Source organism: Ahaetulla prasina, chromosome 3, assembly GCF_028640845.1.
Source record: "Ahaetulla prasina isolate Xishuangbanna chromosome 3, ASM2864084v1, whole genome shotgun sequence".
In the NCBI taxonomy this organism is placed as follows: Eukaryota; Metazoa; Chordata; class Lepidosauria; order Squamata; family Colubridae; genus Ahaetulla; species Ahaetulla prasina.
Window position 1 is genome coordinate 228,275,825 of NC_080541.1, and position 22,200 is coordinate 228,298,024.

Sequence of the window (22,200 nt, forward strand, 5' to 3'; positions counted from 1 at the left end):
TTCCTTTGTGTGAGGTGAGTCCATCTGCACGGTAAGTGGGAGGCAGATATGGCGGAAGGGGGGGATCGCATCGGTTTAGGGGGTCACGCGTTCGATGTATACAGGCGATCGCGTGCCCCGATCCCCCTGACTTCTCCCGTTCCCCGGATGGTCAAGACCCTCAGAGCCTGGGCCTTCGTCTGATGTTATGCAACGCACGGTCCGTGGCCAATAAGGCCCCCCTAATACATGATCTGATTCAGGGGGGTGCCGCGGATATTATAGGTGTTACGGAGACCTGGTTGGGCACTGAAGGGGGCGTGCCCCTGGTCGAGATGTGCCCACCGGGTTTCCGTGCATTCCATCAGCCGAGGGCCCAGGGTAGGGGTGGTGGGTGGCGGTTATTATTAAAGAGAGTCTAGAGCCGAAGGAGACCACTGTACCTCAGATTGCCGGGTGTGAATCCCTCTTTGTGAGGTGGGGTCATAGATGTCAGATGGGCTTGCTGGTCGCGTACCTGGCTCCTTGCTGCGTGACAGCCGCCCTGCCCGAGCTTCTGGAGGTGCTTGCCGGGGTGGCAGTGGAGACCCCCAGACTTTTAGTCATGGGGGACTTTAACTTGCCATCTGCCGGCCCGTCATCGACAGTAGCTCGGGAGTTCATGGCCTCCATGACGGCCTTGGACCTGACCCAAGTAGTGGATGGCCCTACTCACATCGGGGGAGGCACACTGGACCTGATTTTCATCTCTGGTCAGTGGCTGAAGGATCTGGACTTGAGAGATATAGTCACAGAACCTTTGTCATGGTCAGATCACTCTCTCCTTCGCCTGGACTTTCTGACCGCTACCCAACACCGCAGGGAGACGGAACCACTACGTTGGTACCGTCCCAGGCGCCTGATGGACCCAGAGAGGTTTCGGACGGAGCTTGGGCCATTCCCTGAGGGTCTGGCTCACGGCACGGCAGAGGAACTAGCCGCAGCCTGGGAACGGGCTGCGGCTGGGGCTTTGAACCGTGTCGTGCCTCTGCGACCTCTGACCCGGCGCAGATCCCAACCGGCTCCTTGGTTCTCCGAGGAGCTGAGAGATGAAAGCGCGGAGAAGGCGCCTAGAGAGTTCCTGGAGGTCCAGCCGTTCAGAGGCTGATCGGACACTAGTTAGATCCTATACTAGGACCTACCTAGTGGCACTGAGGGAAGCGGCGTTGCTCGCCTCCTCCCTCATTCCGCCGACAAATAACCGCCCAGCTGCCCTGTTTCGGGTGCCCCGCTCCCCCCTTCACCAGGGGGAGCGGGATGACCCGTTGCAGGGACGTGCTGAAGAGTTTAACGGTTATCTATACGATAAAATCGCTCAGCTTCGGGACGGCCTGGACCAAAATTGTGGCGATTCGGACGGGGCATCTGAGGCGGTCTTGGTGATGTTGTTTGGGATGAGTTTGACCCTGTGACTCCGAGGACATGGACAGGTTGCTGGGTAGATTGAATGCCACCACGTGTTTACTGGACCCGTGCCCCTCCTGGCTGGTGCTGGCCACTCAGGAGGTGACACGAGGCTGGCTCCAGGGATTACGAGTGCTTCCTTGTTGGAGGAGTCTTTCCGCCGCCTTGAAAGAGGCGGTGGTGAGGCCCTCCTCAAGAAGCCTTCCTGGACCCGCTGTTTTAGGTAATTATCGTCCGGTCTCCAACCCGCCGGCGAAGGTTGTAGAGAGTATGGTGGCATATCAGTTTCCCTGCACCTGGAGGAAACTGTCTATCTGGACCCGTTCCAGTCCGGCTTCCGGCCGGTTACAGCACTGAGGCGGCTTTGGTCGCGTTGGTGGATGATCTCTGGAGGGCCAGGGATAGGGGTTGTTCCTCTGCCCTGGTCCTATTAGACCTCTCAGCGGCTTTCGATACCATCGACCATGGTATCCTGCTGCGCCGGTTGGAGGATTGGGAGTGGGAGGCACCGTTTATCGGTGGTTCTCCTCCTATCTCTCCGACCGTCGCAGACGGTGTTGACGGGGGCAGAGGTGGGCCCGCGGCGCCTCACTTGTGGGGTGCCGCGGGGTCGATTCTTCGCCCTTCTGTTCAACATCTATATGAAACCGCTGGGTGAGATCATCAGTGGCTTGTGTGAGGTACCAGCTGTACGCTGATGACACCCAGCTGTACTTTTCCACCGGGCCACCCCAATGAAGCTATCGAAGTGCTGTCCCGGTGTTTGGAAGCTACGGGTCTGGATGGGGAGAAACAGGCTCAAGCTCAATCCCTCCAAGGCGGAGTGGCTGTGGATGCGGCATCCCGGTACAGTCAGCTGAGTCCAGCGGCTGACTGTCGGGGCGAGTCATTGGCCCCGATGGAGAGGGTGCGCAATTTGGGCGTTCTCCTGGATGAACGGCTGTCTTTTGAAGACCACTTGACGGCCGTCTCCAGGAGAGCTTTCCACCAGGTTCGCCTGGTGCGCCAGTTGCGCCCCTTTCTAGACCGGGATGCCTTGTGCACAGTCACTCACGCCCTTGTGACGTCTCGTCTGGACTACTGCAATGCTCTCTACATGGGGCTCCCCTTGAGGGGCATCCGGAGGCTACAGTTAGTCCAGAATGCAGCTGCGCGGGTGATAGAGGGAGCCCCTCGTGGCTCCCGAGTGACACCTATCCTGCGCAGGCTGCACTGGCTACCTGTGGCCTTCCGGGTGCGCTTCAAGGTGTTGGTGAACGTCTTTAAAGCGCTCCATGGCATAGGGCCGGGTTACTTACGGGACCGCCTGCTGCTACCGAATACCTCTCACCGACCCGTGCGCTCTCACAGAGAGGGACTCCTCAGGGTGCCGTCGGCGCGACAGTGTCGTCTGGCGGCGCCCAGGGGAAGGGCCTTCTCTGTGGGGGCTCCCGCCCTCTGGAACGAACTCCCCCCAGGACTCCGTCAACTTCCGGACCTCCGAACCTTTCGCCGTGAGCTTAAAACTCACTTATTCATCTGCGCTGGACTGGGTTAGTTTTTTTTAAGTTTATGGGTTTTTAATGGGTTTTACTTCTAAATTTTAATTCTGGCCAATTTAATAAGTTTTTTAATAGTATTTTAATTGTATTTATAGTGTATTATGTATTTTTACTTGGCTGTGAACCGCCCTGAGTCCTTCGGGAGAAGGGCGGTATACAAATTTAAATAATAAATAAATAAATAAAAATATTAAATTATTGTATGTTATTCCAATTTCATTTTAAATTGTATTTTATTTTAATTTCATTTATAATCATATTTTATTCCAATTCCATTTTAAATTGTTTTTATCAGATTTTAGTAATAATTTGTGTCTGAAACTCTGCACTTTGATACGGCCACAGGGCTCATCAGTAAAGTAAACTTAACTAATAAATACTTTTATTATTTATATTATTATTTAATACAATATATTAGTTTATTATTTATTATTATATTATTTATTATTTAAGCTGAAAGAGCTTTTGATGAGCTGGCTGGCTGATTTTGCTCAAAATATATAAAATAAAAATGGGAGTGTGCTTCTACGATGTCATTTGTGTCGTTGGGAAACCCAAAGTTTCACCTCGCCTGGTTTTGTCTTGCCTCTTAGATCTTCTCCCAAGAATATATCAACCTGTTGCTCTCCATGTATTTCTTCGTCCTTGGGATCCTCGCCCTGTCACACACCATCAGGTAAAGACCAGAAGTGTGAAGAACACAATGTACTGTGAGTGTGCAAAACATCTAAAAAGCTTGTAATGCCAGGAAATTTATTAATTAAATTGATACGCGGCCTGTCTCACTGTCTCGAGCGACGCGAAACAGAGAAAAGAAGGATCCTCGCCCTGTCCCACACCATCAGATAAAGAAGTGTGAAGAACACAATGTACTGTGAGTGCAAAACATCTAAAAAGCTTGTAATGCCCGTAAATTCGTTTATTAATGAAATTGATACGTGGCCTGTCTCACTGTCTCGAGCGACGCGAAACAGATAAAATAAGCTTTTGCTTCGTAAAAAGAAATAAAAAATGAACAGAACATGAGGCCTATGACAGACGTCCTTAAGGGTAGTTATAACCCCCTTTCTAACACCCCTGCACTTGGGTGCCCTACAGTCAGCCCCCATTTATGTCACTGTGGTCACATGTCCCCATTTTACGACATTTTTTTTTTGCCAAAAACTGGCAATTGCTTGTAGTTTTCGGCAAAAACACCACATTGGTTCGCTTAACGACTGCGTCAGTTGCTTTAAAGATTGCTTCATTCACCTTACGACCGTGGCCTTTGCTTTTTCAATTGCAGCACTCCCTTAATGACCGCCACAAAACAAGTCACAAAATCAGGTCCTTCATGTGAACCGCCTTATGACTGTCATGCCTTATGGACAAAGTCTATTACCATCATAAGTCGAGGACTACCTGTATACACCGAAACACACCTGGTACACAAGAATGCTTTTTAAACAAACCCTTTGGTCTGCTTAATGACCGCAGCAGCCACTTAATGACGGCTGCAAAAATAATGTCCAAAAAAACAGCTCGGTTACATGATACGCGGACTGTCATGACTTGCGGCCATGATGGGCAGGCTCCCTTATGGTCGTACCTCGTGGACTACCTCTACTAAGTGAGTCATGCTCATCCCGTTCCTGAAATATCCTTTTTATACCTTTCTGGCTATTTAACAGATTACCAGAGTTGGAAGGGACCTTGTAGGTCGTCTAGTCCAACCCCCTGCCCAAACAGGAGACCCTAAATCATTTCTGACGGATGGCAGTCCAGTCTCGTCTTGAAAGCTTCCAGGAATGAAGCTCCCACAACTTCTGAAGGCAACTTCTGTTCCATGGGTTGATGGTTCTCACTGTCAGAAAATCCCTCCTTATTTCCAGGTTGAATCTCTCCTTGATCAGTTTCCATCCATTATTCCATGTCTGGCCTTCAGGTACTTTGGAAAATAGCTTGACCCTCACCTCTCTGTGGCAGCCCCGCAAATATTGGAAGATGCTATCTTGTCTCCCCTTCTCTTCACTTGACTAGCCAGGCCCAGTTCCTGCAACCATTCATGGTATGTTTTAGCCTCCAGTCCCCTCATCATCCTGGTTGCTCTTCTCTGCACTTTTTCTAGAGTCTCAATGTCTTTTTTATAGTGTGGTGACCAAAACTGGATGCAATACTCTAGGTGTGGTCTTACTAAGGCTTTATAGAGTAGTATTAGTACCTCCCTTGATATTGATTGTATCCCTCCGTTAATGCAATTTAGGATTGCATTGGCTTTTTTGGCTGCCGCTGCACACAGCTGGCTCCTATTTAGCTGGTTGTCCACTAAGACTCCAAGATCCCTCTCACAGTTCCTTCTATTAAGCCTGGTTTCACCCAGTCAGTATGCGTACTTTTGCTTTTTCTTGATACGCGGACTGTCATGACTTGCGGCCATGATGGGCAGGCTCCCTTATGGTCGTACCTCGAGGACTACCTGTACTAAGTGAGTCATGCTCATCCCGTTCCTGAAATATCCTTTTTATACCTTTCTGGCTATTTAAAGTGTAGGACTTTACTTTTCTCTACGTTGAATTTCATTTTGTTAGATAGGTTTCTTCACTTCTCTACCAGCGCAGAAAATTTATGTCTTTGGGCTGAGTGAAAGCTGAAAAAAGTTTTGGAGGCCCCATCATCTGCAAGTAAAGTAAAGCTTAGTTGATTATTGGCACATAAAGGAAAGGTCAAAATCCTGGCAGAGACTTAAGTTTAATAGTTAACCGCCTTATCAGATGGGAAATGGGCACCCATTTCTGGCTGCTGAGCTTCCTCTCCGTTAGCCACGAATGAGAATATTTACATGTGGGTGGAAAACATCTGACAACTTTGGAGGCCAGCTTTCCCCGTTGAAAACAAAAGAGTCCCAGCCTTTTAAAACGAGTTTTTTTTTTCAAAGCTTCATTTTGATCTCCAGGTGCCAAACAAGGCTCAGCGTTGGCTTACTCAGTTTATTATTTTATTATTATTTATTTTATTTTATTAGATTTCTAGACCGCCCTTCTCCCGAAGGACTCAGGGCGGTGTACAGCCAAGATAAAAATAAACAATGTACAATTAAAAACTAAATTAAAAAACTTATTATACAATTTGGCCGGAAAATTAAAATATTTAAAATCTAAAAACCCCAATTTAAAACTTAAATAAAATTTAAATTCAAAATCTAAACAGTCTAAGAAAGCCCCGCGCGAACAAACAAGTATGTTTTCAATTCGCGGCGAAAGGTCCGAAGGTCAGATATTTGGCGTAAACCAGGGGGAAGTTCATTCCAAAGAGTAGGAGCCCCCACAGAGAAGAATCTTCCCCTGGGGGCCGCCAGCCGACATTGTTTGGCGGACGGCACCCTGAGAAGTCCCTCTCTGTGCGAGCGTACGGGTCGGTGGGAGGCACGAGGTAACAGCAGGCGGTCCCGTAAGTACCCAGGCCCCAAGCCATGGAGCGCTTTGAAGGTGGTAACCAAAACCTTGAAATGCACCCGAACATTGCCGTGCCTTAACAACCAAAAAATGAAGGATTATCTTGCAAGGTCTTTGTACAATTAATGAAAACTCTTGATTGGCAATCCTGGAACGGAATTTATGGGGGTGCACAGCCCCACACCCTGATCCTGCGGGATCTCTCACCCAGCTGTGTGGAGGGGAGGGGGGATAACACTGCTGTTTCTGGAGAATTTCAAGCCAGAATGTTGATTATAAATTAATAATACAGAATAACAAGAGTTATGGAAGGGACTTTGAAGGTCTTCTAGTCCAACCCCTTGCTCAGGCAGGAGACCCTATGCCGTTTTAGACAAATGGCTGTCCAGTTTCTTCTTAAAATCCTCCAGTGATGGAGCAACCACAACCTCTGGTGGCAAGCAGTTCCACTGATGAATTGGTCTTAACTGTCAGGAAGTTTTTTCCTTAATTCTAGGTTGCTTCTCTCCTTGATTAGTTTCCATCCATTGCTTCTTGTCCTGCCCTCGGGGGCTTCAAAACCCCTCCAGAAACAATTCTTATTGGGTGCCGATTTGTTTGCGGTGATGCAATTCCAGGTGCTAGTTGTCACCTTTAAATCCCCTTATTGTATTTGAAGGACCATTTTTTCCAAGTTACATCTATCCAACCCCACCAGAGCAGGGAGGTGGGAGATGTTATGGGCCCGCTCCTCTAAAGGAGGTCCATCTGGTGGGACCCCTTCTTCGGTGGTGGCCTTCCCCGTGACACTCGATAAAGGCCCTAAAGAACTGGTTTTGCCAGGGGGCCTGTGTTGTGGTCCGCCAGCAGCCTGTGGAGCTGGCAACGGAGTCAGAGAGCGATGAGGCTGAGGAAGAACGTGGGCCAGTCCTGGAGGCTGGGGAAGGCCTGGATGAGGGCTCTGCGTCGGAGGCAGAGATGGGGCCAGGGCCATCGGGGAGTGAGGTGAGGACTCCGGAGCCTCCAGAGGCTGACAGTAGTGAGGCAGAGGAACATTAGGAGCCTGTTCCTAATGCATGCATGAGAAGAGCTGCCAGAAGGCAAGAGCAGCTAAAGCAAAGAGGACGACTCGGGAGTAAGGCCAGAAGATGATTGGCCCCTCCCATAAGGCTTAAAAGACCAGCAACGGCGTTTGGGCTCCTTGTCGGAAAACAACGTTGATAGCCTTGCTCCTTGTCTTGCTGCATTTATTTCTTGTCGGCGTCTTCTGCTTTTGGACTTTTGCCAAGAAAAGCCTTTGGCAGTTTGCCTAATTAGACCAAGGTTGGTGATAAGATTGAAGAATTGTGTTAGGAAGGATTTGCTTTGATTTAGTTTGGACGACGCTGAGAGTGAGTTTAATTCTTAGCTGTTCTAATAAAGTCTGTTTGTTTTTGAACTGATTGTGTCTACTACTACCTACTTGGGCCTGGGTCACCACAGCCTGGGGACCCCAGAGTGTTATAGAGCCCCTCAAGTGGCTGGTTTGATTTTCATCATGGGGGTGGGAGGGTTTACTGGGGTTCGTATTTGGGGCTGCCCAATGAAAGCTGCCCACAGTCACCTTGAGTGAATTGGGCGACCATATAAATTTTCTTAATCAATAAGTAATGGCTAAATTAACTCAGAGGTTATGGCATCATTGTGAGGCTTCAGATTTCCATGTTTATAATTCTCTTTTTGAGTTTTACAACTTCAGCTACCTTATGGTAATGGCTGGGGAATTCTGGGAGTTGAAGTCCACCCGGATTAACATTTATTCACATGCTGGCTGGGGGATTCTGGGAATTGAAGTCCACACACCTGAAAGTGCCTGAGGTTGAGAAACACCGCTCTTAAGTATTTGCTACTCCTTTCGTTAGATTTATAAAGGTATTTTTGTGGGATTTTTGATTTTCCTTCCATACCGCTGCCCTTCTTGGTTATGCCTTTTAAAACAACGATTCCTTCCCTTCTTTTTCACCTTTCTTTCCTTCCTTTTCCTCCGATCTCATTTCAGCCCCGTGATGAATAAATTTTTCCCAACCAACTTTCCCAACAAGCAGTATCAACTCCTTTTTACTCAAGGCTCCGGAGAAGCAAAAGAAGGTAAGTTTGTTCCTTTGTTCAGCCAAAGAATTTCCTCTGTGAACCTTCGTTTCCTGCCTTTGTGTGTCTGCTTGTGTAGGGCCATGCAACAAATGCTTTCGGCATCTTTCCTGGCTGTGTTGTGTTGTAGCCAAGGAGTGAATTTAAAAGAAGAGCAAAACTTTATTAGTCACTATTTCTTTATCTGTCTATCCATCCATCCATCTATCTATGATCTATCATATCTGCTTACCTACCTATTATTTCTCTGTCTGCCTACCTACCACTCTAAGCTATCTCCTTCCTTAGCAACATCTATCTGTCTGTCTCTTTCTCTCTTTCTCTTTGTGTCTTTCTTTCTTTGTGTCTGTCTGTCTATCTATCTATCTATCTATCTATCTATCTATCTATCTATCTATCTATCTATCTCTATCCACCCATCATCCAAGCATCCATCCATCATCTCTCTCTCTCTCCCATCTATCTGTCTTTGTGTCTGTCTATCTATCTATCTATCTATCTATCTATCTATCTATCTATCTATCTATCTATCTATCTATCTCTATCCATCCATCCACCTGTCTGTCTGTCTATCTATCTATCTATCTATCTATCTATCTATCTATCTATCTATCTATCTATCTATCTATCTATCTCTATCCACCCATCATCCAACTATCCATCCATCATCTCTCTCTCTTCCATCTATCTATCTTTGTGTCTGTCTATTTGTCTGTCTGTCTATCTATCTATCTCTATCAATCCATCCATCCACCCATCTGCCTGTCTATCTATCTGTCTGTCTGTCTATCTATCTATCTCTATCCACCCATCATCCACCCATCCATCCATCCATCAACTCTCTCTCTCTTCCATCTATCTATCTTTGTGTCTGTCTGTCTGTCTGTCTATCTATCTATCTATCTATCTATCTATCTATCTATCTATCTATCTCTATCCATCCATCCATCCACCCACCCATCTGCTTGTCTGTCTGTCTGTCTGTCTATCTATCTATCTATCTATCTATCTATCTATCTATCTATCTATCTATCTATGTGAGATTGCATGCCAAAACAATTAGACAGAAAGACATTTTTCCTTCCTTTGCCATCACTCTGCTAAACACCTAATTCCCACAGCACTGTCTTAAGCCTAAGGATATTTACCCATGTGGTAGGTCTGCATTGCTATTATCCTTCTCATTTTATCAATTATTGTTATGACTTACGATTAATGATTGTAACTATGATCTCTGATATATGACCTACCCCCTTGTAGGTCATCTGTAATCTGTAATCATCTGTAATCTGACAGTTTAAGCACCAGAGATAAATTCCTTGTGTGTCCAATCACATTTGGTCAGATAAAGTTATTCTCTCCTGCCCTGTCTTTTATATACACAAACATACATACTGGTTTTCCCAGTTGCAATGTATGGCTGTGAAGGTTGGACCATAAGGAAGGTTGAGCGCCAAAAAATTGAGGCCTTTGAACTCCGGTGCTGGAGAAGACTCCTGCGAGTCCCTTGGACTGCAAGGCGAACAAACAAGTCAGTTCTAGAGGAGATCAACCCTGACTGCTCTTTAGAAGGCCAGATCCTGAAGATGAAACTGAAATACTTTGGCCACCTAATGAGAAGGAAGGACTCACTGGAGAAGAGCCGAATCTGGGAACGATTGAGGGCAAAAGAAGAATGGGACGACAGAGAACGAGGTGGCTGGATGGAGTCACTGAAGCAGTAGGCATGAGTTTAAATGGACTCCAGAGGATGGTAGAGGACAGGAAGGCCTGGAGGAACGTTGTCCATGGGGTCGCGATGGGTCGGACACAACTTTGCAACTAACAACAACATACATACATACATACATACATACATACATTCATACATACATACATACATGCTCTTTTTTAAATGCACGCACACTCCCATCCATACTTTATTCATGTCCTCCACAACTAGGCTGGCAGGTACCAACCAGAGCAGGGGTCTCCAACCTTAGTAACTTTATTTATTTATTTATTTATTTAATTTGATTTTTATACCGCCCTTCTCCCGAAGGACTCAGGGCGGTGTACAGGCAAAATAAAACCAACAATACAAATATACACAATTTAAATACCCTTAAAAAACTTATTCAAAATTAGCCTGACTAATTTTAAGGTTTGTGGACTTCAACTCGCAGAGTCCCTCAGCCAGCAAAGCTTTTTAACTGCTAGGAAGAAACAGCTGCAATCACACATTGCTCCCAGAAGCATGAAGCTGAAGCCTGAAGATGACGAATGAGACTTCGTCGAAAAGTCGCCAAGACACTTCCAATTTTACGCGGGAGAAAACCCAAATAACCAAAGACCTACATACAAACACCCGCGAAAACCTCAGAAAACATATATATATTTGTCTCGTTGCAGAGATTGTGAACTATGAGTTCGACACCAAGGATCTCGTCTGCCTGGCCATGAGCAGCGTTGTAGGTGTCTGGTACCTGCTGAGGAAGGTAAGCTGACCTGCTGGCGAGGCAGGTGGAATGTCAGTAGCACTTTATAATACCTTGATAAGACCCCACGTGGAATATTGCACCCAGTTTTGGTTGCCACGATACAAAAAAGATGTGGAGATTCTAGAAAGAGTGCAGAGAAGAGCAACAAAGAGGATTAGGGGACTGGAGGCTAAAACATATGAAGAACGGTTGCAGGAACTGGGTATGTCTAGTTTAATGAAAAGAAGGACTAGGGGAGACATGATAGCAGTGTTCCAATATCTCAGGGGTTGCCCCAAAGAAGAGGGAGTCAAGCTATTCTCCAAAGCACCTGAGGGTAGAACAAGAAGCAATGGGTGGAAACTAATCAAGGAGAGAAGCAACTTAGAACTAAGGAGAAATTTCCTGACAGTTAGAACAATTAATCAGTGGAACAACTTCGCCTCCCGAACAGGGGTGAAATGATACCGGTTCAGGCCTATTTGCCCGAACCGGTAGTAAAAAAATGCTTTAAGAAGTAAAAAAAAAAAAGAGGTTCTGATGATCATGGGCACAGCTGATCATTGGAACTTTTTAAAAACTTCTCTTAGTTAAAAAATGATTTAAAAAGGTAAAAAAAAGTTGGCCACACCCACCCAATCACATCACACACACACCCACACCCACACACACACACACCCCAACCAACTAAGCCATGCCCACAGAACCGGTAGGGAAAATTTTTGAATTTCACCACTGCACCAGAAGTCATGAATGCTCCAACACTGGAAGTTTTTAAGAAGATGTTGGATAACCATTTGTCTGAAATGGTGTAGGGTTTCCTGTCTGGGCAGGGGGTTGGACTAGAAGGCCTCCAGGGTCCCTTCCAACTCTGTTATTAGTGTTCTGCTAGTTTAATGCAAAGAAGGACTAGGGGTGATAGGATAGCAGTCTTCCAATATCTCAGGGGTTGCCACAAAGAAGAGGGAGTCGGGCTGTTCTCCAAAGCACCTGAGGGTAGGAGAAGAAGCAATGGGTGGAAACTAATCAAGGAGAGAAGCAAACTAGAAATAAGGAGAAACTTCCTGACAGTGAGGGCAATTAACCAGTGGAACGGCTTGCCACTAAAAGTTGTGGGATCTCCTTCCCTGGAGGTTTTGAAGAAGATATTGGACAGCCACTTGTCTGGAATGGGGCAGGGTCTCTTGGTTCAGCTGGGGGTTGGACTAGAACAGGGGTCTCCAACCTTGGCAACTTTAAGACTTGTGGACTTCAACTCCCAGAGTTCCTCAGCCAGCAAAGCTGGCTGAGGAACTCTGGGAGTTGAAGTCCACAAGTCTTAAAGTTGCCAAGGTTGGAGACCCCTGGACTAGAAGACCTTCCCTTCCTATTCTAGTTTTTCCGAGGCTGGGCAGCTTGAGCAGGCAGCAGACAGCGGTGTGGCTCAGGCTGTAAGAAGCCTGTTATTAAAACACAGCAGCCTGCAATTACTGCAGGTTCGAGTCCCACCAGGCCCAAGGTTGACTCAGCCTTCCATCCTTTATAAGGTAGGTAAAATGAGGACCCAGATTGTTGGGGGGGCAATAAGTTGACTTTGTAAATATACAAATAGAATGAGACTATTGCCTTACACACTGTAAGCCGTCCTGAGTCTTCGGAGAAGGGCGGGATATAAATGTAAATAAAATAAAATAAAATAAAAAAGAAGGATCTGCAGAACGAAAGGGCTGCATTGCTGTCGGACTGAGGGGGTGGGATGTGGGCTGGGGGTGGGTGGGGGAGCATGGTTCATGGTAGTTCTTCTCTCTCTTTTTTTTCCCAGCACTGGATTGCCAACAACCTCTTTGGCCTGGCCTTCTCCCTCAACGGGGTGGAGCTGTTACACCTGAACAACGTCAGCACGGGCTGTATCCTGCTTGGAGGCCTCTTCATCTACGATGTCTTTTGGGTAGGCCTCTGCTCCTGCCGTTCCTCCCCAGGCTCAGCAGGTCCTGCGGACAAAACCATCGTTATTTATTAGCCTTTCATCCTGCTTTTTCGTCGTTGTTTTTTTTTTTATAAGTAACTCAAGGTGGCGGATGAATTTTTTCCCCCACAGCAACAACCCTGTGAGGTGGGTTGGGCTGAGAAAGAGGAGTTGGCCCAAAGTCACCCAGCCGGCTTTCGTGCCTAAGGCGGGACTAGAACTCACCGTCTCCCAGTGATTGGCGCAAAGTCACCAGCCAGCTTTCATGCCTAAAATAGGCAGGACTTGAACTCACCGCCTCCTGGTGATTGGCCCAAAGTCATGCAGGTGGTTTTCATGTCTAAGGTGGGACTAGAACTCACCGTCTCCTAGTGATTGGCCCAGAATTATCCAGCCGCCTTTCATGTCTAAGATGGGACTAGAACTCACCATCTCCTAGTGATTGGCCCAGAATTATCCAGCCACCTTTCATGTCTAAGGTGGGACTAGAACTCACCATCTCCTAGTGATTGGCCCAGAATTATCCAGCCACCTTTCATGTCTAAGGTGGGACTAGAACTCACCGTCTCCTGGTGATTGGCCCAAAGTCACCCAACTGGCTTCTACACCTAAGGCGGGACTAGAACTCACTGTCTCCTGGTGATTGGCCCAGAATTATCCAGCTGCCTTTCATGTCTAAGGCAGGATTAGATCTCACCTTCTCCTTGTGATTGGCCCAAAGTCACCCAGCTGGCTTTCATGCCTAAGGCCAGACTAGAACTCACCATCTCCTATACAGTTTGCAGGAGCTTCTCCTTAACCCAAGCTCCTTGTCAAGGACCTGTCTGGCTTTGGAAAGTCAGCCGGTCTGGAAAAAACAGAATTGAATTGTGGTGCACCAGACTTTTGGTGGTAGGCAGGGAGGAGGGACGCAGTGGCTCAGTGGCTAAGACGCTGAGCTTGTCGATTGAAAGGTCGCCACTTCAGCGGTTTGAATCCCTAGTGCTGCGTAACGGGGTGAGCTCCCGTTCCTTGTCCCAGCTTCTGCCAACCTAACAGTTCGAAAGTACATAAAAAAAATGCAAGTAGAAAAAATAGGGACCACCTTTGGTGGGAAGGTAACAGCGTTCCGTGCGCCTTTGGCGTTGAGTCATGCCGGCCACATGACCACGGAGACGTCTCCGGGCAGCGCTGGCTCTTCGGCTTTGTAACGGAGATGAGAACCGCCCCCTAGAGTCGGGAACGACTAGCACGTACGTGCAAGGGGAACCTTTACCTAGGGAGAAGGAGTGGAATGGGATCCTGAGAACCATGAACCTGGAAGGGCGGTCGGTGTGAGGACCTCCAGTCTTGTAGTGTTGTGGTCTGTCAGCAGCCTACGGAGCTGGCAACGAACGGAGTCGGACAGCGATGAGGCTGAGGTGGGGCCAGGGCCATCGGGAAGTGAGGTGCGGACTCCGGAGCCTCCAGAGACTGACAGTACTGAGGCAGAGGAACAGGAGGAGCCTGTTCCTAATGCACGCATGAGAAGAGCTGCCAGAAGGCAAGAGCAGCTCAAGCAAAGAGGACGACTTGGGAGTAAGGCCAGGAGATGATTGGCTTCTCCCATAAGGCTTAAAACAAGACCAGCAACAGTGTTTGAGCTTTGCTGGAAAACAACATTGTAGCTGCGTCTTCTGCTTCGTCTACATCTTTGTTTTTGTGGCTTCTGGACGTTTGCCAGGAAGGGCCTTTGCCAGTTTGCCTAATTGGACCGAGGTTTGTGAGATAACCGAGGAATTTGGGTTGGGAGGCATAAAGTTTGTTTTTTCACAGACTTAAGTTTATTACTACCTACTTGGGCCTGGGTCACAACGTGTAGATCGGTGCAGCTCAACAACCGTCCTCTTCCTTACTCTCCTCCACCTTCGCAAGGGACTCCAAAAAGCTCAAGACGTACGGTAGAAGCCGACTCCCTTGGCAATTGTGCGGCGCCTGCCGGTCGCCCCCTCTTCTTCAAACCCGCTTTCCTCTTTTCCTAGGTCTTTGGGACCAATGTGATGGTGACCGTGGCCAAGTCATTTGAAGCCCCTATCAAACGTGAGTAGCCCCCCCTTTCTCCCCCCCCCAAAAAAAACCTTGAATGGCAGCTCACCCTGATTGAAGTTGGTAGCGCCTCCCCAACTAGGTCGGTCCCTTCAAGATAACGGGGGAGTCCTCAGCATACAACCACTCTTTGCTTAGGGACCGAAGTCACAATGGCACTGGAAAAAAAAAGGGGAGGGGAACTTAAATGGCCGTTTTTCACACTTAACGACCGTTGCAGCATCCCGGCAGGTACACGATCCAAATTCGGCCGCTTGGCAACCGGCTTGTATTTATGGTGGCTGCAGCGTCCCCTGGGGAGTGGGGGGGGGAGTGTCAGGCGATCCCCTTTGGTGACCTTCCAACGAGCAAAGTCAACGGCGGGGGCGGAGGGGGGGGGAAGCCGGATTCGCTTAATGACCGTGTGGTTTGCTTAACAGCTGCCCTGATTTGCTAAACGGCTTCAAAACCAGGTCGTAAATACGTTTGGGTTGGAACTTCAGGAGGTCGCTAAGTGACTGCCCGTAAGTCGGGGACTACCTGGTTTTATTTCCCTGAAGACTTAGATCAGGGGTCTCCAACCTTGGCCACTTCAAGGCTTGTGGACTTCAACTCCCAGAATTCCTCAGCAGCCAGCAAAGCTGGGAGTTGAAGTCCACAAGCCTTAAAGTGGCCAAGGTTGGAGACCCCTGCTTTAGAGGGGAGGGGCTTTCACTTGTCTAAGGCTAAAGACCCCTCCCAGCCCAGAACCAAATGTCCTTTGATGTCTTTTGTGCCAATTTCTGGGGCTCCTCCGTCTGAGATGGGCCCGGCGTTTGCAGCATCTCTTTCTCTCTCTCCTTTTCTCCCTCCCTCTCTCTCTCTCTCTTTCTCTTTCTCTCTCTCTCTCTCTCTCTCTCTCTCTCTCTCTCTCTCTCTCTCGTTTTTTCCCTTGCAGTGGTTTTCCCCCAGGATCTGCTGGAGAAGGGCCTGGAAGCCGACAATTTCGCCATGCTGGGCTTAGGGGACATTGTGATTCCAGGTAAGGCAAATGCTATAAGGGTTGCGGTAAATCCTTCCTTCCTTCCTTCTGTCTTTCTGTCGTTCTTCTTCCTTCCTTCTCTCCCATCCACCCTCCTTCCTTCCTTCCTTTCCTTCTTTCTTCTTCCTTCCTTTTCTCACACTCCTTCCTTCCTTTCTTTCTTTCCTACCACATTCCTTCCTTCCTTCTTCCTTCTTCCTTTCCTTCTCTCCCACACTCACTCACTCCTTCTCTCCCATCTTTCTTTCCTCCCTCCCTCCCTTTTCCTTCCTTCCTTCCTTCCTTCCTTTCCTTTTTTCTTCTTCCTTGCTTTTCACACTCCTTCCTTTCTTCTCCCACCTTCCTTCCATCCTTTCTCTTTCTTTCCTTCCTTCCTTCCCTCCTTCCTTCCTTCCTTCCTTCCTTCCTTCCTTCCTTCCTTCCTTTCTCTTTCCTTCCTTCCTTCTTTCTTTCTCTCCCACCACCTTCCTTCCTTCCTTCCTTCTTCCTTTCCTTCTCTCCCACACTCACTCACTTCTTCTCTCCCATCTTTCTTTCTTCCCTCCCTCCCTTTTCCTTCCTTCCTTCCTTTCCTTCTGTCTTCTTCCTTCTCTCACACTCTTTCCTTCCTTCTTTCCTTTCTTTCCTTCTTTCTTCTTCCTTCCTTCTCTCACACTCCTTCCTTCCTTCTCTCACCTTTCTTCCTTTTTTCCTTCTTTCTCTCCCACCACACTCCTTTCTTCCTTTCCTTCTCTCCCACATTCACTCCTTTCTTCTCTCCCATTTTTCTTTCCTCCCTCCCTCCCTCCTTCCCTTTTCCTTTCTTCTTTCCTTCCTTCCTTCCACAACACGAGGGCAGCCAAGTCAACGGGAAAACCAGATTCAATTAATAACCACATTACTAACTTAGCAACCCTATCAATTTGCTTATCAACGGCAGCAGGAAAAGCTGTAAATCCGGGGCAAAAAAACCTCATTTGACTGTCTTGCTTTAACAACGTAAACACTGGACTTCATTGTGTTTGTAAGTCAAGGGGTGTCTGCATTTGTAGCCACAAGGGGGCGCTGTGGGCCGGTTGCTAAATGGAATGGGACTATATCCAGCTGGCAGGAAAGACGTCTAAAACTGGGCTGAAAACGTTCAATTTTTTTTTTTATTTGCATTTATATCCCGCCCTTCTCCGAAGACTCAGGGCGGCTTACACTGTGTTAAGCAATAGTCTTCATCCATTTGTATATTATATACAAAGTCAACTTTTATTGCCCCCAACAATCTGGGTCCTCATTTTACCTACCTTATAAAGGATGGAAGGCTGAGTCAACCTTGGGCCTGGTGGGACTTGAACCTGCAATATTGCGGGCAGTTGCTGTTAATAACAGGCTGCATTAGCCTGTTGAGCCACCAGAGGCCCAATTCACGGTGACTTTATCCAACTTCCTCTCCCTCCAGGTATCTTCATCGCTCTTCTCTTGCGCTTCGATATCAGGTAAATCCTTTGCAACAATTTGCCAATTGGAAAAAAATCCCCCCAACCCCTTTCCAGCATTAAGAGGACAGACAGCAGAAAAGGTTGGGTTGAGCGCAACAACGATGGTTAGGGGGGGCTGGAGGCTAAAACACACAAAGAACGGTTGCAGGAATTGGATAGGTCTAGTCTAGTGAACAGAAGGACTAGGGGGGACACGATAGCACGTTCCAATATTTGAGGGGCTGCCCCAAAGAAGAAGTATATTCTCCAAAGCCCCTGAGGGCAGGACAAGAAGCAATGGGTGGAAACTAACCAAGGAGAGAAGCAACCTGGAATTAAGGAGAAACTTCCTAACAGTGAGGACAATTAACCAGTGGAACTACTTGCCTCTAGAAGTTGTGGGCGCTCCATCACTGGAGGCTTTTTAAGATGAAATTGAACAACCGTTTGTCTGAAATAGTATAAGGCAGGGGTCTCCGACCTTTCGGGCCACCAGTTGGTGACCGCTGGTATAGGGGGGGTCTCCTGCTTGGGTAGGGGTTGGACTAGAAGACCTCCAAGGTCCCTTCTCACTCTCTTATTCCTGTTATTGCCCGACCACCACTTTCCCTTTGGGTCTGTTTTCCTAATTCCCTCAATCTGTGGGTTTTTACTTGGCTCTGGACCGTCCTAACCCCTTCGCTTCTCACGACAGCCTAAAGAAGAACACCCACACGTATTTCTACACCAGTTTCGTGGCCTACATTTTTGGACTCAGCGTGACTATCTTCATCATGCACGTCTTCAAACATGCTCAGGTGAGCTTCCTGGATGTCCTCCCCCCCCTTCCCCTCTCTCACCAGGTTGTAGGAGCTAAACAGGTTTTCAGAAACAAATCAGTCTCGGAAATGTGTGAGAGGACACAAAGGCCATTAATGTGTCCCTTTAAGACAGCGGTGGGCTGAGGAATTCTGGGAGTTGAAGTCCATGGGTCATAAAGGAATCATCGTTCCCACCCCTGCCTTAAAGGGACAGGCCGACAGCATGGCTGCCCCAGGAATTCTGGGAGTTGAAGTCCACAAGTCACAAACGACTACCCAGTCCAGCAAACTATGGCTGTAAACGCTGAGTAGAGAGGCAGTCGGGTGTAGCGATGTTGGTGCTTAAGTATTCATTTGGGAAACTAAAACAGTATGAAGCAGCCTAAAGCAAATAATAACACTTTTCAAGAAGAAAGGACTTCCAGAGAGAAGTAAAGGAGCAGCAGGAGCTGTAGTAGACTAGGGAAAGAGTGTAGGACTTCCAAAGGGAAATAGTGGAGAAGCAGGAGCTGTAGTAGACTAGGGAAAGAGTGTAGAACTTCCAAAGAGAAGTAGTGGAGGAGCAGTATCTGTGGTAGACTAGGGAACGAGTGTACGACTTCCCAAAAAGAATTATTGGAGGAGCAGGAGCTGTAGTAGACTAGGGAAAGAGTGTAGAACATCCAAAGAGAAGTAGTGGAGGAGCAGTATCTGTGGTAGACTAGGGAAAGAGTGTAGGACTCCCAACAAGAAGTAGCGGAGGAGCAGGAGCTGTAGTAGACTAGGGAAAGAGTGTAGGACTTCCAAAGGGAAATAGTGGAGGAGCAGTATCTGTGGTAGACTAGGGAAAGAATGTAGGACTTCCAAAGGGAAGTAGCCGAGGAGCAGGAGCTGTAGTAGACTAGGGAAAGAGTGTAGAACTTCCAAAGGGGAGTAGCCGAGGAGCAGTATCTGTGGTAGACTAGGGAACGAGTGTAGGACTCCCAACAAGAAGTAGCGGAGGAGCAGGAGCTGTAGTAGACTAGGGAAAGAGTGTAGGACTTCCAAAGGGAAATAGTGGAGGAGCAGTATCTGTGGTAGACTAGGGAAAGAATGTAGGACTTCCAAAGGGAAGTAGCCGAGGAGCAGGAGCTGTAGTAGACTAGGGAAAGAGTGTAGAACATCCAAAGGGAAATAGTGGAGGAGCAGTATCTGTGGTAGACTAGGGAACGAGTGTAGGACTCCCAACAAGAAGTAGCGGAGGAGCAGGAGCTGTAGTAGACTAGGGAAAGAGTGTAGGACTTCCAAAGGGAAATAGTGGAGGAGCAGTATCTGTGGTAGACTAGGGAAAGAGTGTAGGACTTCCAAAGGGAAGTAGCCGAGGAGCAGGAGCTGTAGTAGACTAGGGAAAGAGTGTAGAACTTCCAACAAGAAGTAGTGGAGGAGCAGTATCTGTGGTAGACTAGGGAACGAGTGTAGGACTCCCAACAAGAAGTAGCGGAGGAGCAGGAGCTGTAGTAGACTAGGGAAAGAGTGTAGGACTTCCAAAGGGAAATAGTGGAGGAGCAGTATCTGTGGTAGACTAGGGAAAGAGTGTAGGACTTCCAAAGGGAAGTAGCCGAGGAGCAGGAGCTGTAGTAGACTAGGGAAAGAGTGTAGGACTTCCAAAAAGAAGTAGTGGAGGAGCAGGAGCTGTAGTGGACTAGGGAAAGAGTGTAGGACTTCCAAAGGGAAATAGTGGAGAAGCAGAAGCTGTAGTAGACTAGGGAAAGAGTGTAGGACTTCCAAAGGGAAATAGTGGAGAAGCAGAAGCTGTAGTAGACTAGGGAAAGAGTGTAGGACTTCGAAAAAGAAGTAGTGGAGGAGCAGGAGCTGTAGTAGACTAGGGAAAGAGTGTAGGACTTCCAAAGGGAAATAGTGGAGAAGCAGGAGCTGTAGTAGACTAGGGAAAGAGTGTAGAACTTCCAAAGAGAAGTAGTGGAGGAGCAGTATCTGTGGTAGACTAGGGAACGAGTGTACGACTTCCCAAAAAGAAGTAGTGGAGGAGCAGAAGCTGTAGTAGACTAGGGAAAGAGTGTAGAACATCCAAAGAGAAGTAGTGGAGGAGCAGTATCTGTGGTAGACTTGGGGACGAGTGTAGGACTTCCGAAGACAAGCAGCAGAAGAACAGGAGTGGTGGACTTCCATGGCGGAGGAATTCTGGGAGTTGAAGTTCCCCGTCCCCCCGTCCCCCAAAATATCTTCAAGTGGCCAAGGTTGAGGAACACCTGGCCATAGAGTTTGGGATTCTCAAGACACCTGTGGGCTGTGACCAGTGGGGGCTTCCAGATTTTTTAACAACCGGTTCTCTGATGGGTGGGCGTGGCTGGCTGGGGTCATGTGACCGAGTGGGCATGGCCAACTCTACGTCACTTGTGTGGGTGGTACCTGTATGGCAGGGGTCTCCAACCTTGGCCCCTTTAAGACTTGTGGACTTCAACTCCCAGAGTCCCTCAGCCAGCAAAGCTGGCAGTTGAAGTCCACAAGTCTTAAAGGGGCCAAGGTTGGAGACCCCTGCTGTATGGGACAGGAATCATTTGTGAGGGAATTCAGGGGTCTCCAGTGAACGTGGGGGAGGCAAGGAAGATCTAACCTGTGTATGTGTGTGTATGTGAAAGAGAGAGAGTAAGAGAAAGAGAGACTATGTGAAGCTAGACTGGGAAAGCTGGTTGCAAGAGGAAGAGAAGCTGGGTAAACCGGTTTTTCGGCGTTTCAGGGCTTTTTCGGGCTGTTTTCAGGCCAATTTCAGCCGGAAAAATGGACTGAAAATGGCATTTTTCTGGCTGGTTTTCTAGCTGGTTTTGACCTGAAAAACGGCTGGTTTTGTTGGCATTTTTGGACCGTTTTCAGGCCATTTTTCACCCGAAAAAGGGCTGAAAACAGCTTAAAAATGGGGCTGAAAACGGTCCGAAAAATGTTCTGTTTTTTGGGGTTTTTTTCCAGGCCATTTTTTGGACCGATTTTGGCTGGAAAAACGGCCTGAAAAAGGCCCGAAAAATAAAAACGGGGGCGGGGCCAGGCGGTGGTCCGATTTGCCGGTTCTCCAAACCGCCCAGAATCGGAACTACCGGTTTCCGCGAACCGGTCCGAACCGCCAGCATCCCACCTCTCGCTGTGACCCCCGTCACCTTGTGATTACGACAGTCCCAGTTTGGAGAAGGCTTCCCACCGGGGGACCACAAGAAGGTCGTGAGCAGCTCCGCTGCTGTGAGGGAGGGGTGTAACTCAGCAGGCTGGGCCCCGATTCCCCCTGAAGTTCTCTCTTGGGTCTTCCTCCCTCAGCCAGCTCTCTTGTACCTGGTCCCGGCGTGCATCGGCTTCCCTCTTCTGGTGGCCTTGGCCAAAGGAGAAGTGACCGACCTGTTCAGGTGAGTCCAAATGGGTGTGGTACAGGAAGTCCTCGACTTACGGCCATCACAGAGCCTGGGATTTCTGCTGTGGGTCACGACTGCCGTAAATCGAGGTAGCCATGTGATTTTTATGATGTTTTTGCGGTGACAAGCTTTCCCGTTAACGGTCATAAGTTGCGATGGGCTTCTAAAGTGGTTTTGTTCTGTCCCCCTCGCCTCAGTCCGAGTGATGACTTAATTAGCAACTATCAGCTCTGGCAGCAAACTAGCGAGCGTCTGCCAAGTGTTCTCTCTTGATGCCGATGAGTCAACCAGGAACAAACAGTACTTCAGCTCTAGTTAAGCAGTTGATTTGATTGCCACGAAGTGGTATAGCAGCCCTTGCTGCTTTTATATCCTGTGGGGTGTGGCTCCATGACTCAGCACTTGCTAGGCCTGCCCCACCCCTGCTTCTGTTGTTCCCGCCTCTCCTGCCTACGAAACCTAGGGTCCAGCCAGGCCTGATTGCCATCAGCTGGGTCTGGAGGCGTGACGGGGGGGGAAGAGTCAGGGGACGGAGGCCTCGTTATCTCCTCCACCTGGCCTGCCTCTGCTCCCGAGGTAAGTTCTGATGGCCCTTCCCCCTCACTTCCTGAGT

The 22,200-nt window shown here is 48.2% G+C and overlaps 1 protein-coding gene across 2 annotated transcripts in view; it reads left to right on the forward strand.

Annotated features, from left to right (window-relative positions):
- HM13 (histocompatibility minor 13) overlaps nucleotides 1–22,200 on the forward strand; it is a 46,226-nt gene that overhangs the window by 15,282 nt on the left and 8,744 nt on the right. For both annotated transcript variants that reach the window (XM_058174638.1, XM_058174639.1), the window contains exons 3-11: nucleotides 3,557–3,639; nucleotides 8,412–8,500; nucleotides 10,892–10,977; nucleotides 12,761–12,886; nucleotides 14,905–14,962; nucleotides 15,885–15,968; nucleotides 17,398–17,434; nucleotides 18,111–18,213; nucleotides 21,496–21,581. In XM_058174638.1, the coding sequence (XP_058030621.1) occupies nucleotides 3,557–3,639; nucleotides 8,412–8,500; nucleotides 10,892–10,977; nucleotides 12,761–12,886; nucleotides 14,905–14,962; nucleotides 15,885–15,968; nucleotides 17,398–17,434; nucleotides 18,111–18,213; nucleotides 21,496–21,581 (752 nt within the window). The remainder of the gene's footprint in view (nucleotides 1–3,556; nucleotides 3,640–8,411; nucleotides 8,501–10,891; nucleotides 10,978–12,760; nucleotides 12,887–14,904; nucleotides 14,963–15,884; nucleotides 15,969–17,397; nucleotides 17,435–18,110; nucleotides 18,214–21,495; nucleotides 21,582–22,200) is intronic.